This window comes from Cebus imitator, unplaced genomic scaffold (assembly GCF_001604975.1).
Source record: "Cebus imitator isolate Cc_AM_T3 unplaced genomic scaffold, Cebus_imitator-1.0 Scaffold310, whole genome shotgun sequence".
NCBI lineage: Eukaryota > Metazoa > Chordata > Mammalia > Primates > Cebidae > Cebus > Cebus imitator.
The window spans coordinates 713299-725422 of record NW_016107625.1 but is presented as its reverse complement, the minus strand read 5'-3'; the positions used below and the strand labels follow the sequence as shown (position 1 = coordinate 725422).

General features: G+C 40.6%; 1 protein-coding gene across 4 annotated transcripts in view; it reads left to right on the top strand.

Moving 5' to 3' along the window:
* The window catches only part of TXNDC8 (thioredoxin domain containing 8), a 32889-nt gene extending 21342 nt beyond the window's left edge, over positions 1-11547 (top strand). For 2 of the 4 annotated variants that reach the window (XM_037729536.1, XM_037729535.1), the window contains 2 exons: positions 10142-10207; positions 11317-11547. In XM_037729536.1, coding sequence (XP_037585464.1) covers positions 10142-10207; positions 11317-11340 — 90 coding nt within the window. In that variant the 3' untranslated portion in view covers positions 11341-11547. The remainder of the gene's footprint in view (positions 1-10141; positions 10208-11316) is intronic. The other 2 variants (XM_017503370.2, XM_017503372.2) reach the window with 2 other exon arrangements.
* Positions 11548-12124: the final 577 nt, after the last annotated feature.

The following is a 12124-nucleotide window of genomic DNA, read 5'->3' as shown; positions in this document are numbered from 1 at the left end:
GAGCAGAGCATCCCCAAAAAGAGAGGATAGGCACGATCTCATTCCTTTGTGTCAGCTTAACAGATATGCTCACCTCTAAACTTGGGGAGAAGTAAGTGAAGGGATATAGGAAACAGGAATATTTTCTCAATACTGGGCATTTGAGCAGATTTTCTGGTGGAAACATGAGAACAAGTGTATGAGCCATTGAAGGTGATGGCCCCCATATCATGTTTGTCTCTGAGAATAAAGTTCCATCCCACACTTGCAGTAATGGGAAAATGACATCTCCTCTGGTCAGAGTCCAAAATCCCTTTTCCTGTTCAAGGTGTGGCTTGAGATGAATTCCCACAACATTAGATGCACACCCTTTTGCCCTTCCACAGAAAGCCACATTGTACAGAGTGTCTAACTCTTAGGCCATTACATGAAGCCTCAACAACTTCAGTCGGTGTCACAGAATAAAAGTTGGTGAACAGTCCAAGGGCCAAATCTCACCCTCCACTTGTTTTTGTAAATAAACTTTCACTGCAACACAGCCATGCCCATTCGTTTATGAATTGTCATTAGCTGCTGTAGCATTACAACAGCAAATTTGAGTCACTGCAACAGAGATCATGTGGTCTGCAAAGACTAAAGTTGGTATTATCTGACATTTACAGAAAAAAGCTTGTCAAACCCTAAAACAACAGAAAAGCACTCTTGTATTATTTATGCCACCAATGCTCCAAGAATCAGATCTGTAAGCAGAGTTTCTAAATCAGCTACAAGAAAATGAAAGTAAATTTGTATTTTGCCGATACCACACTGTTAGAACAAGTTGAGAAGGCCAGTATAGATAAGAAAAGAAATTAACACTGTTTTTATAGGCTTTTGTTCTTGAATTTGAGTGCATATAAATTCAAGCTGCTTGCTTTTGATTTAGCTCCTTCAAAAACTTTAATTGAGCCCTTGCAATTGCAAAACCTGCCTTGAGTCTTGTGAAAGTCAAAGGGGAAGTGTTCAAATACCTGCAACAAGATGCAAATGGCTCTGGGGAAGAGATGGCTGTGGAGAAGTCAGAGAAAGGGGCCCAGATAGGATAAACAGTAATTAATGTTGCCCACTTCTCCATAGAAGGTGAAGGAATTTTAAACATTTCTATTAGACATATTCTTTTCATCTTATTCATGCCATTTAATGCTTTAGCAAAGACCTCTTTTTAAAAAAAAAAGAATATAATATCACTATAAATTACAAAAATTATGCTGTACTGGCTAGGCACAGCAGCTCACACCTTTCAGGACTTTGGAAGGCCAACGCAGGCAGATCACTTGAGGTTAGGAGTTCAAGACCAGCCTAGCCAACATTGTGAAACCCCATCTCTTCTAAAAATACAACAAAAAAAAATTAGCCTGTGTGGTTGCACATATTTATAATCGCAGCTACTCAGGAGTCCAAGGAAGAAGAATCACTTGGACCCAGGAGGCGGAGGTTGCAGTGAGCCAAGATTGTACCACTGCACTCCAGGCTGAGTGACAGAGCAAGATTCTGTCTCATTCTCTTGATCTGAGCAAACCAGAGGTTATAATTTTCATTAGCAGTTATTACTAGGGTTGCAGCAGTACATGAGAAATGAAGGCATTGAGGAGAGAGAAATAAACTTGCTCCCTTAATACTTCAGAGTGGAACATGCCTTTGAGAGGCATAACCCACCCCTGAATATCTGAGACAGGTCTCAGTTAATTTAGAAAGTTTATTTTGCCAAGGTTGAAGACACTGATCCATGATACAGCCTCAGGAGTCCTGATGACATGTGCCTGGTGGTCAGAGCACAGCTTGGTTTTATGCATGTTAGGGAGACATGAGACATCAATCAACATATGTAAAATGAACATTGGTTCAGTCCAGAAAGGCGGGACAACTCAAGGTGGAGAGGGGGCTTCCAGGTCACAGGTAGATAAAAGAGAAATGGTTGCATTCTTTGAGTTTCTGATTAGCCTTTCCAAAGGAGGCAATCAGATATGCATTTATCTCAGTGAGCAGAGGAGTAACTTTGAATAGAATGGGAGACAGATTTGCCCTAAGAAGTTCCCAGGTTGACTTTTTCTTTTAGCTTAGTGATTTTGGAGTCCCAAGATTTATTTTCCTTTCACATTTACCCCCTTTTCTATTTAAAAATATTTTGGAGAAAGCATTTTAGAAGGAAATGAGTCTGGTCTCAGCTTTCATCTGATCTCTCATGGCTAAGATGGTTTATTCCTAGATAGGTAGGTACCAAGTTATTAGGAAAGCTCATTTTAAGCAGCTTGTGAAGTCTCACATCCTATGAAAAGAAAATAGGGGGAGGAGGGGAAAAGAACAACAACAAACAGAAGAACAACAGATAGTGTTAATCTGACACTGGGACCCATATGCTGGTCTTCCATCAGTGTGCCTTTGACATCAATGATTAATTTATAGGGAAGCCAAACTTATTTTCTCTCTCAAAATTGGCCCTTACAATCTCACATGCCCACCTCTTTTATGATAGTTGCTGGGCCTTGAGGAGTTGAATAGCTTTAATTTTGGGCCCTGTGTCTCAGAAATGTAGTTTATTTTGATTGGTGTCTTCTACCAGGCCTGAAGATGAGGCTTTAAGTAATGTCAATGTTTAAGATTTAGCAGGACTTGGTGTCCTTTTTAGACCCAGGAGCCAAAGCTCCGTAACTCAATATCACAAGGACTTTAAAAGCATATACAGAAAGATACATGGATGTAGCAATCTTAATTTTAAAAAAAAATTTTATTTCAGATTTTTCTAAGCAAACCAAAGCTTAATAATAATGACATAGGTATTGTTTCAATGAAACATAAAATCTGTTAGGCCAGTTACCAAAGGACAAAACAAAACACCTCCTCCACAGCACAGAATATTATGTTGGAAGAAAATATTTCCTTTAACTCTTTAAGAAAATATTGCTGACATCAGACCACAACAAATAGAACTCAAGGGAAAAATATATGAGCTGAAAATGAGTTGAAGGAGAGCTTACTTTATTGTGCCCTTTAAAAAGGGAGAAGAAAACAAAAACGGTGAGATGCAATAAAAGTTGAACTTTGAGTTAAAAACATTTTAAATATCAAGAGGAAATCAATCCCTTAAGAAAATTTCATTGTTCTAACCAATTATTTAGTGTATAAGTGTTTTTTACATCAAATCCAAACTCTAGAAAGACCATTATAATTTCCCTTTAATTGTAAGCAACTTGATCATATAAAAGTTTTTATTTTTATTTTTTAAATTATCTTATTGTGCCTTACACAGACCACTCTTGATGTGCTTGGACTTTCGAGTTTGTCCTGAACATCCCTCTTTCTTAAACAACCAGTCATGTTATTCTAGGATTAAATTTACTATACAAGATTCTTTTCATATAAAATTATTTATCTTTAAGCTTTTATACTAAATTATTTATAAAATTATTTCTCATATAAAATTCTAGGATTAAATTTACCATACAAGATTCTTTCTCATACAAAGTTATTCATCTTTAAGCTTTCTTACATATATATGTGTCAATAGCCTTAAATTTGCATATTAAAGGAAACAACTCAGGTGAAAATCAGCAAAATTTACATCACAAAGTATGGAGAGAAAATATCTGGTGTGCTAAAGGGAAATTAAAATGGATTTAATTGCCAATTAAACAAAAAAATATAGAAATTATAAAGGCCTTTCAGATATACACATGCACACACACACACACACACACACACACACACACTCACACAAGATCCTATAATTTAGGAACTCCATAGTTTGCAGATGGACCCTGGGGTTCTTTTTTCCTTAATGTTAATGTGCACAAAGACCATATTTTATTTTACATAAACTCTGGCAAGTAGAGGTGCCATAAAATTTATGGAGTGCTTGAAAGGGGATTCATTCTCCTTGTTTTCTCCTCATTCTTAGATTACTGGCTTCCCACTTCTTTTTCTTAATAAAAGAAACTAAGATGTGGCCTAGGGTTTTGGGTGACAAATCGATGTGTGCTGCTTATAAGCAGGACTCCACAGTGTGTCACCACTGAGTTGTTTCTACCCTCTTACATGCCTCAGTTTCTCCAGAGTTCTATTATCTCTGAAATGGCTCAAAACACTGGGTAATCAGCCCTTATATGTGTTTCCTGGATGAGCCTTTTTAAAAATTAATTTTTAGTCCAGGAGCTGTATCTCATGCCTGTAATCCCAGCACCTTGGGAGGCCAAGTTGGGATCACCTGAGGTCAGGAGTTCAGGACTAGCCTGGCCAACATGATGAAATCCTGTCTCTACTAAAAATATTAAAAAATTAGCCAGGCATGGTGGTGCATGCCTATAATTCCAGCTACTAGGGAGGCTGAGGCAGGAGAATTGCTTGAACATGGGAGGAAGAGGTTGCAGTGAGCTGAGATTGCGCCACTGCACTCCGGCCTGGATGACAGAGCAAGACTCTATCTCCATAAAAATAAATTAATTCATTAATTTTTGTTGAGAATTTCTCTGTAGGGCTGCTGCATGTCATGGGGAGGTCAACCCCCCAGACACTCCCACAAGGCCCCTGATCCCCTAGGGGCACCTTTTGGCTAGGAAGAGCAAAGGTTTCTCTTCAGAGCTAAGAAAATTCAGTCTCTTATAGCAGGTTTTCATAGGTAACAGCAAATTCACACAGACAAGCCAAATCAAGATTAATTTTGGAAGAAAATGCAATGGAGAAGACCCTTTAGAATGTCTATCTGAACTAGAATTAGGATTCTTAAACAACAACTTTCTAGGAGAAAAAAATTAAATGACAGTCAGGGCCATTTCCTGTAAACTGTGCTATCCCTAACTTTGTAGTTCTCATTTGCCGTTACACATACCAAGGTCAAAACCTCTCACAGTACAAGATCATTTCTGGTACCCCCAAAGCCAAGGAGGTCAGGTCATACAATACAGGAAAACAGAGCTTTAGACCTAAGAATAATCTTCCCATGACTCTTAAAACTTTACAAAGAAAACAAAACACCTCAAAAGGGGTGAATGGCACCTTTGTTCCGAATTCTTTAAAGGGGTTCAAGTCATTAGAAGCCTTCTCTAGATTTTTTTGGTACTGTATGTGGCAAAGGGGAAGGAGTTATATGGTAAAAGAATAGTACAGAAAAGAACTTTTTTAAAAAAGACAGGACGCAAACACAGAAACCAAGCACATGGTTTCCTGTTTTATTTTTCCTCTTTTGCAGCTGCAAGGAATTTTAGCCAATTAGAGAGGCCTTGTTACCCATAATTTGGAATTCTCACTCAGATTTGGCCAAGTTGGGTAGAGTTGGTCAAATCTCATGGGAGAAAGAAGAGAAACAACAACAACAACAACAAAAAACCCAACAATGTGATCTCTGAGCACTCTAATGGTACAGAGAAATTAAGACCAGCTGGTTGTTAACTGTATCCAAGACAAAACCCCAATTCAGCTACTTACCTAGGGATGAGTTTTGGGCTGAAGAAGCAGGAAAAAAATCAAACTGTCTTCCCTGTTGGGAGCAACCTCAGACTCTATAGAGGAGTTACCTGCCCTCCATCGTCTTGAAAGCAGGAAATGTTGCCTGCCTTGTTGGAAGCAAGTAAAACTCCAAAAAAGGGAATTGTGCAGCAAAATAGATCTTGACCAAATTTGGGGAGATCAGGAATTCTCTGGAGTGGGGTGAGCCCAGAACTCAGCAAATTGTCCTATTGGTTTGAGCCATAAAGATAGCTCATGATGGTACCAAGCACCAATAGGAGATCTGTCAAAGGTCAGGTGTACCTCCACTCAGAATCCCTTTGTGGTTGCCAAATGTGAACCCCAAACATCTGAGACAGGTCTCAGTTAATTTAGAAAGTTTATTTTGCCAAGGTTGAGAATGTGTGCCCGTGACACAGCCTCAGGAAGTCCTGACAACATGTGCCTAAGGTGTTCAGGACACAGCTTGATTTTACAAATTTTAGAAAGATATGAGACAATAATCNAGCCTTGGGAGGTTCCAATGACATGTGCCCAAGGTGGTTAGAACATAGGTTGGTTTTATATATTTTAGGGAGATAGGAGACATCAATCAACATATATAACATGAACATGGGTTCAGTCCAGAAAGGTGAGACAACTTGAAGCTGGGAGGGGTCTTCCAGGTCATAGGTAGATAAAAGACAAATGGTTGCATTCTTTTGCGCTTCTGATTAGCCTTTCCAAAGGAGTAATCAGATATGTATTTATGTCAGGGAGCAGAGAGGTGACTTTGAAAAGAATAGGAGGCAGGTTTGCCCTAAGCAGTTCCCAGCTTGACTTTTCCCTTTAGCTTAGTGAATTTGGGGCCCCAAGATTTGTTTTCCTCTCATAACACTTTTGGGCAGAAATTACATACATCTCTCTTCAAAAGAAAGCTACAGGTATTGATTGATTTACGACCTATGCAACTTATGACCATTCAACTTTACGACCACAATCGCTAGCCACGACTGCTCCGCATCTGGCAGCGCAAACGTTGTCCAGCTGGGCGTATGACAGTGCGGACCAGCTTCCGGCAGCACTGCCATCTCCACGTGCACCATTTCAACTGTACATATTGCCTACTCAACTTACGACCAAATCGTGTTACGACCGGTCTGCCAGTCCCAATCGTGGTCGTAAGTCGAGCACTAGCTGTACCTGTGAAATAAGCTCTTATCAGTAAGTTGCTCCTTATCCACTAACTCCATCTATTAAGTTCTTACATGCAAAGCCCAATGCTGGATAGGGAGACTCGACTGTAACATTTCCCTTTGGCAAACAAGACAAAGAATAAGAAAGGTAAAATTTAGTCGCTGAAACTTAGCTCAGTACAGACCTACAGTCATCAACAGTACACCTACTCTGTGTAAGGTACTAGATCAGATACTAAAACTATAAGGCCAGGCACTGTAATTTATGCCTGTAATCCCAGCACTTTGCAAGGCAAGGCTTGCAAAGTGGGGCCAGAAGTTTGAGACCAGCCTGGGTAAGACAGCAAGACCTCATCCTTACAAAAAATTTAAAAATAATTAACAACAACAACAACAACAAAAAGGCCAGTGTATTGGTGTATGCTTGTAGTCCTAGCTATTCAGGAGGCTGAGGTGGGAGGATCACTTCAGCCCAGGGGTTCAAGGCTGCAATGAACTATGATTGCATCACTGCACTCTAGCCTGGGTGGCAGAGTGAGACCCCATCTGTAAAATAAATAAATAAATATATGGAGAAAAATCTCTTCATCCTTGGTGTAGTGGGAAAGATAGATGACAAAAATTAGTTAACACTGGGATGCCCAGAGTACTATGAGATCATAGGGAAAAGGTTCAAGGAAGTCTTCGCGAGTTACTTAAACCATTTTGAAGGATGGTTAAGATTAGCAAGTGAGAAAAGATGACAGGAAGCAGGGTTATAAAGTAACATGGGTATATGTCAGAAATTATTTGAGTAATAACAGAACAATAGTAAAAAGTTATCACTAGCATGTAGAGTCCAGCCCTACTAGGGTCGTGGGGTATCCCCTGTCGCTGTACTGAGGCCTTGGATCTGAGAAATAAGGAGACAAGACATCAAAGGACTGGATAAAAGCATCTGGGCTCAGGGGACCAACGCCACTTGCAAGCAGAGACAGGCGAGGCCCCAAGCGTCCAGGCATATCTGTATTTATTAGGTATAGGTTAGGGGGAATGGTCATGAGTGAGGTCATCTTAAGGGTAGTGATAAGGTCAAGACAACCACATGAGTGATAAGCAAGGGTCCCCCCCATTAGGTCACCGAGGCAAGGAGGTGGGCAGTGCACAGTGAGGAGGGTGCAGTGTGCTACATCTCTTATCTAGGGGCAGGAAACTTCTAAGGATTTCTATGGGAGGAGTCTTTGAGTCATCAGCGCAGTAGCAAGAAAGCTGACAGGGTATACAGCCACCTAGGCGTGATTACACTGGAGGGGTTTTAAGTCCTTGGATGTTCGCTGGATTGCCAACCAGAGGCCAGCTTTCCACAAGAACTGGACACAAGATACCACAACTCCCTTATAGGAGGAGTGACTCTTGCTCCAAGCCTGTCATACAGCGGGTATCTTTACGATATTGAATGCTGCTGCCTGGGCCAGCCTGCCATGTAGCACATGCCCTTTCAGGGAGGGGTACTACTGCCTGGGCCCTTGATTCCTGTCCTGGTATGGCTGGTTTTTTCCCTAATACATGCTCCACACTGCGTCTGCTCTTGACATTCCTCTGACTACGAACTAAGATATGATTATATAAAAGGAAATAAATGAGCAGTAAGTTATGCTTCAGGCACTAACTATGCCGGGGGTCTGCTTAGCTCTCCTTCCTCGGTGCCCAGAAAGGGGGATACCCACACTAGCAGATGAGCTCATGAGAGGATATTGTCAGTTTTGTTCACAGTAAGTGTGGCTTATAGTAGGCACTTACAAAATATTTGTTAAATGAACAAAAGGATCCAAGTTCAGGGTTTATGGCAAGAAACAACAGGGAGGGAGAAAGGACAAAACTAGGGAGACGTTGGAAGAACCTTGGACTGTGTGGGGAAAAACTGAAGATGTTTAAAAAGAAGGATGGCATGCCTGGATTTGTGGTTTTGAGCTTCAGGAGTGAGAAAGGACCTAAGTGGCACAAGGCTGGAGACCGAGAGAGACGAGTTATGTAGCCATTGCTAAAGTCGGGTGAAAGCTGACCAAGGTAAAACGTGGAATTTAGTAGTGAACTTGTCACCTAAAGCCATCAGAATTGTTAACATGAAAAGACTGGCAATATCAAGTGTTGTCAAGGATGCAGAGCTGGAACTAGAATACTCATCCTCTGCTGGTAGAGTATAAATTGAAAACAGATGCAGGCCAGGCATGGTGGGTCATGCCTATAATCCCAGCACTTTGGGAGTCTGAGGTGGGCAGATCACCTGAGGTCAGGAGTTTGAGACCAGTCTGTCCAAATGGTGAAAACCTATCTCTACTAAAATACAAAAATTAACGAGGAGTGATGGCGGGAGGCTGAGGTGGGAGAATCACTTGAATCCGGGAGGTGGAGGTTGCAGTGAGCTGAGACCTTGGCACTCCAGACTGGGCGACAGAGAGAGACTCTGAAAAAAAGAAAGAAAGAAAGAAAAGACAGAGGGAGAAAGGGAGGAAGGGAGGGAGGGGAAAGAAAAAAGAGAGAAAGAAAGAAGGAAAGAAAGAAAAACATATGCAGTATAATTTCACAAACTGTTGGGTACCTTCTACTGAAGCAGAACCCACAATCCCACTTTTAGGTATACAATAGAAATTAGTGCTTATGTACCCCCAAAGATGTCCCTACAAAGATATGGACAAGAACATCCACAGTAGAACTATTTTTTATAGCTAAAATGGATAAACTGTGTTATATTCATGCAATGGAATACCAAAGAAACACTGAAAACTAACTGTAGTTCCACTATCCAGATAAGTCTGATAAACATCATATTAAGTGAAAGATGCCAGACACAGAAGAATACATATAAATCAGTGCATCATATTCCACACCCCCCCTACTTTTTTTTTTGAGACAGAGTCTCACTCTGTCACCCAGGCTAGAATGCAGTGGTGTGATCATGTCTCACTTCAACTTCCACCTCCTGGGCTCAAACAATTCTCATACCTCAGCCTCCCAAGTAGCTGTGATTACAGGTGTGCACCAACATACCTGGCTAATTTTTGTATTTTTAGTGGAGATTTTTAGGGGTTTTGCGATGTTGGCCAGGCTGGTTTCAAACTCCTGACCTCAAGTGATCCACCCGCCTCGGCCTCCCAAGGTGCTCAGATTAGAAGCATGAGCCACTGCACCTGGCCTTCCATCTTTAAAAGTCCAAAAACAGGGAAAATGAATGTATGTGTCATGCCTCCTGCCAAGTCTTGTCATTCAGGTAGCCAAGCCCTGCCTATGTTCCCACCAGGAATTCTTATTTCTACACCAGCTCTGACCTCAGATTTCTCAGAAGATGTGAAACTCCCTTCATGCCCCAGAACCACCATCCAGCTGCCACCTAAGTCTTAGCAAAGAGAAACTTTTGCAGATCCTTTCTCACATCTTCCTCCCCTGGCCAAGGCCAAAAGAACTAGTTATAAGGGAGATGGTTACAAACCAGGCAACTCAGCTAAATCATGAAATTCTGCACCCACACTTAGGTAACCCTATTCTCAAGAATCAAAAGAATAATTTGCTGTTACAGAAGTGGTGTCATGAGCAATCCGGTAAGTGAAATGGATTCAAGGTAGAACTGCAAATCTGGGGTTTACTTTGAAGGAATAAATATAATGAAACACTCAGACAGAATGCTGCTGCCTGGAGAAGCAGAAGCCTTAGATGTAGGAGTGGTTTCTCCCTGAAGCACACTGGGCACTGAAGTTAATTCAAGACTTTTACAGACCTTGCCCCAAAGTCCTAATGCCACTCCTGGTGCAGCCTCCTTACTGGAAACTCAAGTTTTCACCCAATCCCAACCTCACACTCTTCCTTGTCTTCAATCACCTAATATATTTAGCATTAAAGTCTTTGACTTCCATAATTCCTCAAACATAACACACTTGTGAAAGATGTATTATTATTTATATACCACTAAAAAGTTTTCAAGTAAAATATGACAAACCATCCACTGTGAAATGCATTCACATTCAGAGATATGAACATTTGAAAAGAACACATGCAGGGCAGGGCCCGGTGGCTCACACCTATAATCCCAGCACTTTGGGAGGCCAAGGTGGGTGGATCACCCGAGGTTGGGAGTTCAAGACCAGTCTGACCAACATGGAGAAACCCCATCTCTACTAAAAATACAAAAAATTAGCCATGTGTGGTGGCAGGTGGCTGTAATCCCAGCTACTTGGGAGGCTGAGGCAGGAGAATCACTTGACTCTGGCAGGCAGAGGTTGCAGTGAGCTGAGATCGCAACATTGCACTCCAGCGTGGGCAACAAAAGCAAAACTCTGTCTCAAAAAAAAAAAAAATAGAAAGAAAAAAAAGAAGAAGAAGAATAAAAGAACATGTGCTTCTTAGAATCAATTAATTATAATACTCTTAACTAGGGAGAAGTAAGGGAATGAGAAATCCCAAGCCGTTTGATTTCAGGAGATTGTGTACATGAATTAACAAATCCTTAATACCAATGTATAAGAGCTCTGAGAAGTTGCAATGATGGAGTTTGTTTATTTCCAGCATCATTATATGTTTTAGATCTTAAAGAAATAATATGGAGAATTACAGAGGTCTGGCAAAGTTTTTTTTAGCATAAGTAATTTTGAAAGTATGCCAAATATTAAAATATTATGAATTTAATGTGTTTAATGTGTACTTATATTTCAAGTGTCTTGCAGATGGAAATAGGTAGGATTAACTTTTCAATCAGGAATAAAATTCCTTAAAGCCTCAATATTTTTGCAGTACCTCAAATCAATAAATGTTTCACCTTTGTGCATTTTTTGAACAGATTTTTGAATTTTGTGGAGCCGATGCTAAAATATTGGAAGCCAAGATTCAAGAATTAATGTAAGCTGATCTCCAAGACAAAATATACTTGTGACATTTTAAAAGGAAAGAGCAAATGTATTTGTGTTTTTATTTCCAGTAAATACTGTAGTTTTCTATTGGTCTCTTTCCTAATGCTTTAATGATTGAATACCCAAATGCAATCTCACTGCACAATTGCTAAAAACTGTTGCAATATCAGAGATTGTGTCATTTCCATTCGCCAACTTGGCCTTCCCACTTTCTCTGACCACACTCCGTGGGCAGTGTTTTTATGACCTTCACAAGAGAGGTCCTGCACAGCTAAGTAATACCAGGTTGTTAAGATTTTCCAGAGATTAGCAAAGATGAAATTCCTCCCAGTGATAAAGGAACAAATAAATGTAATGCCCTTGTGCACTTTGAATACAAGAAAGCCTCCCTCCATTCAGCCATTTTTTATGGTTCAAAGTTCTTCTCCAATGCATCTTTTTTTTTTTTTTGAGATAGAGTCTTGCTCTGTTGCCCAGCCTGGAGTGGCATGACCTCAGCTCAGCAAACTCCACCTACCAGGTTCAAGGATTCTCCTGCCTCAGCCTCCTGCATAGCTAGGATCACAGGTGCACGCCACCAAATCTGGTTAATTTTTCTATTTTTAGTAGAAACAG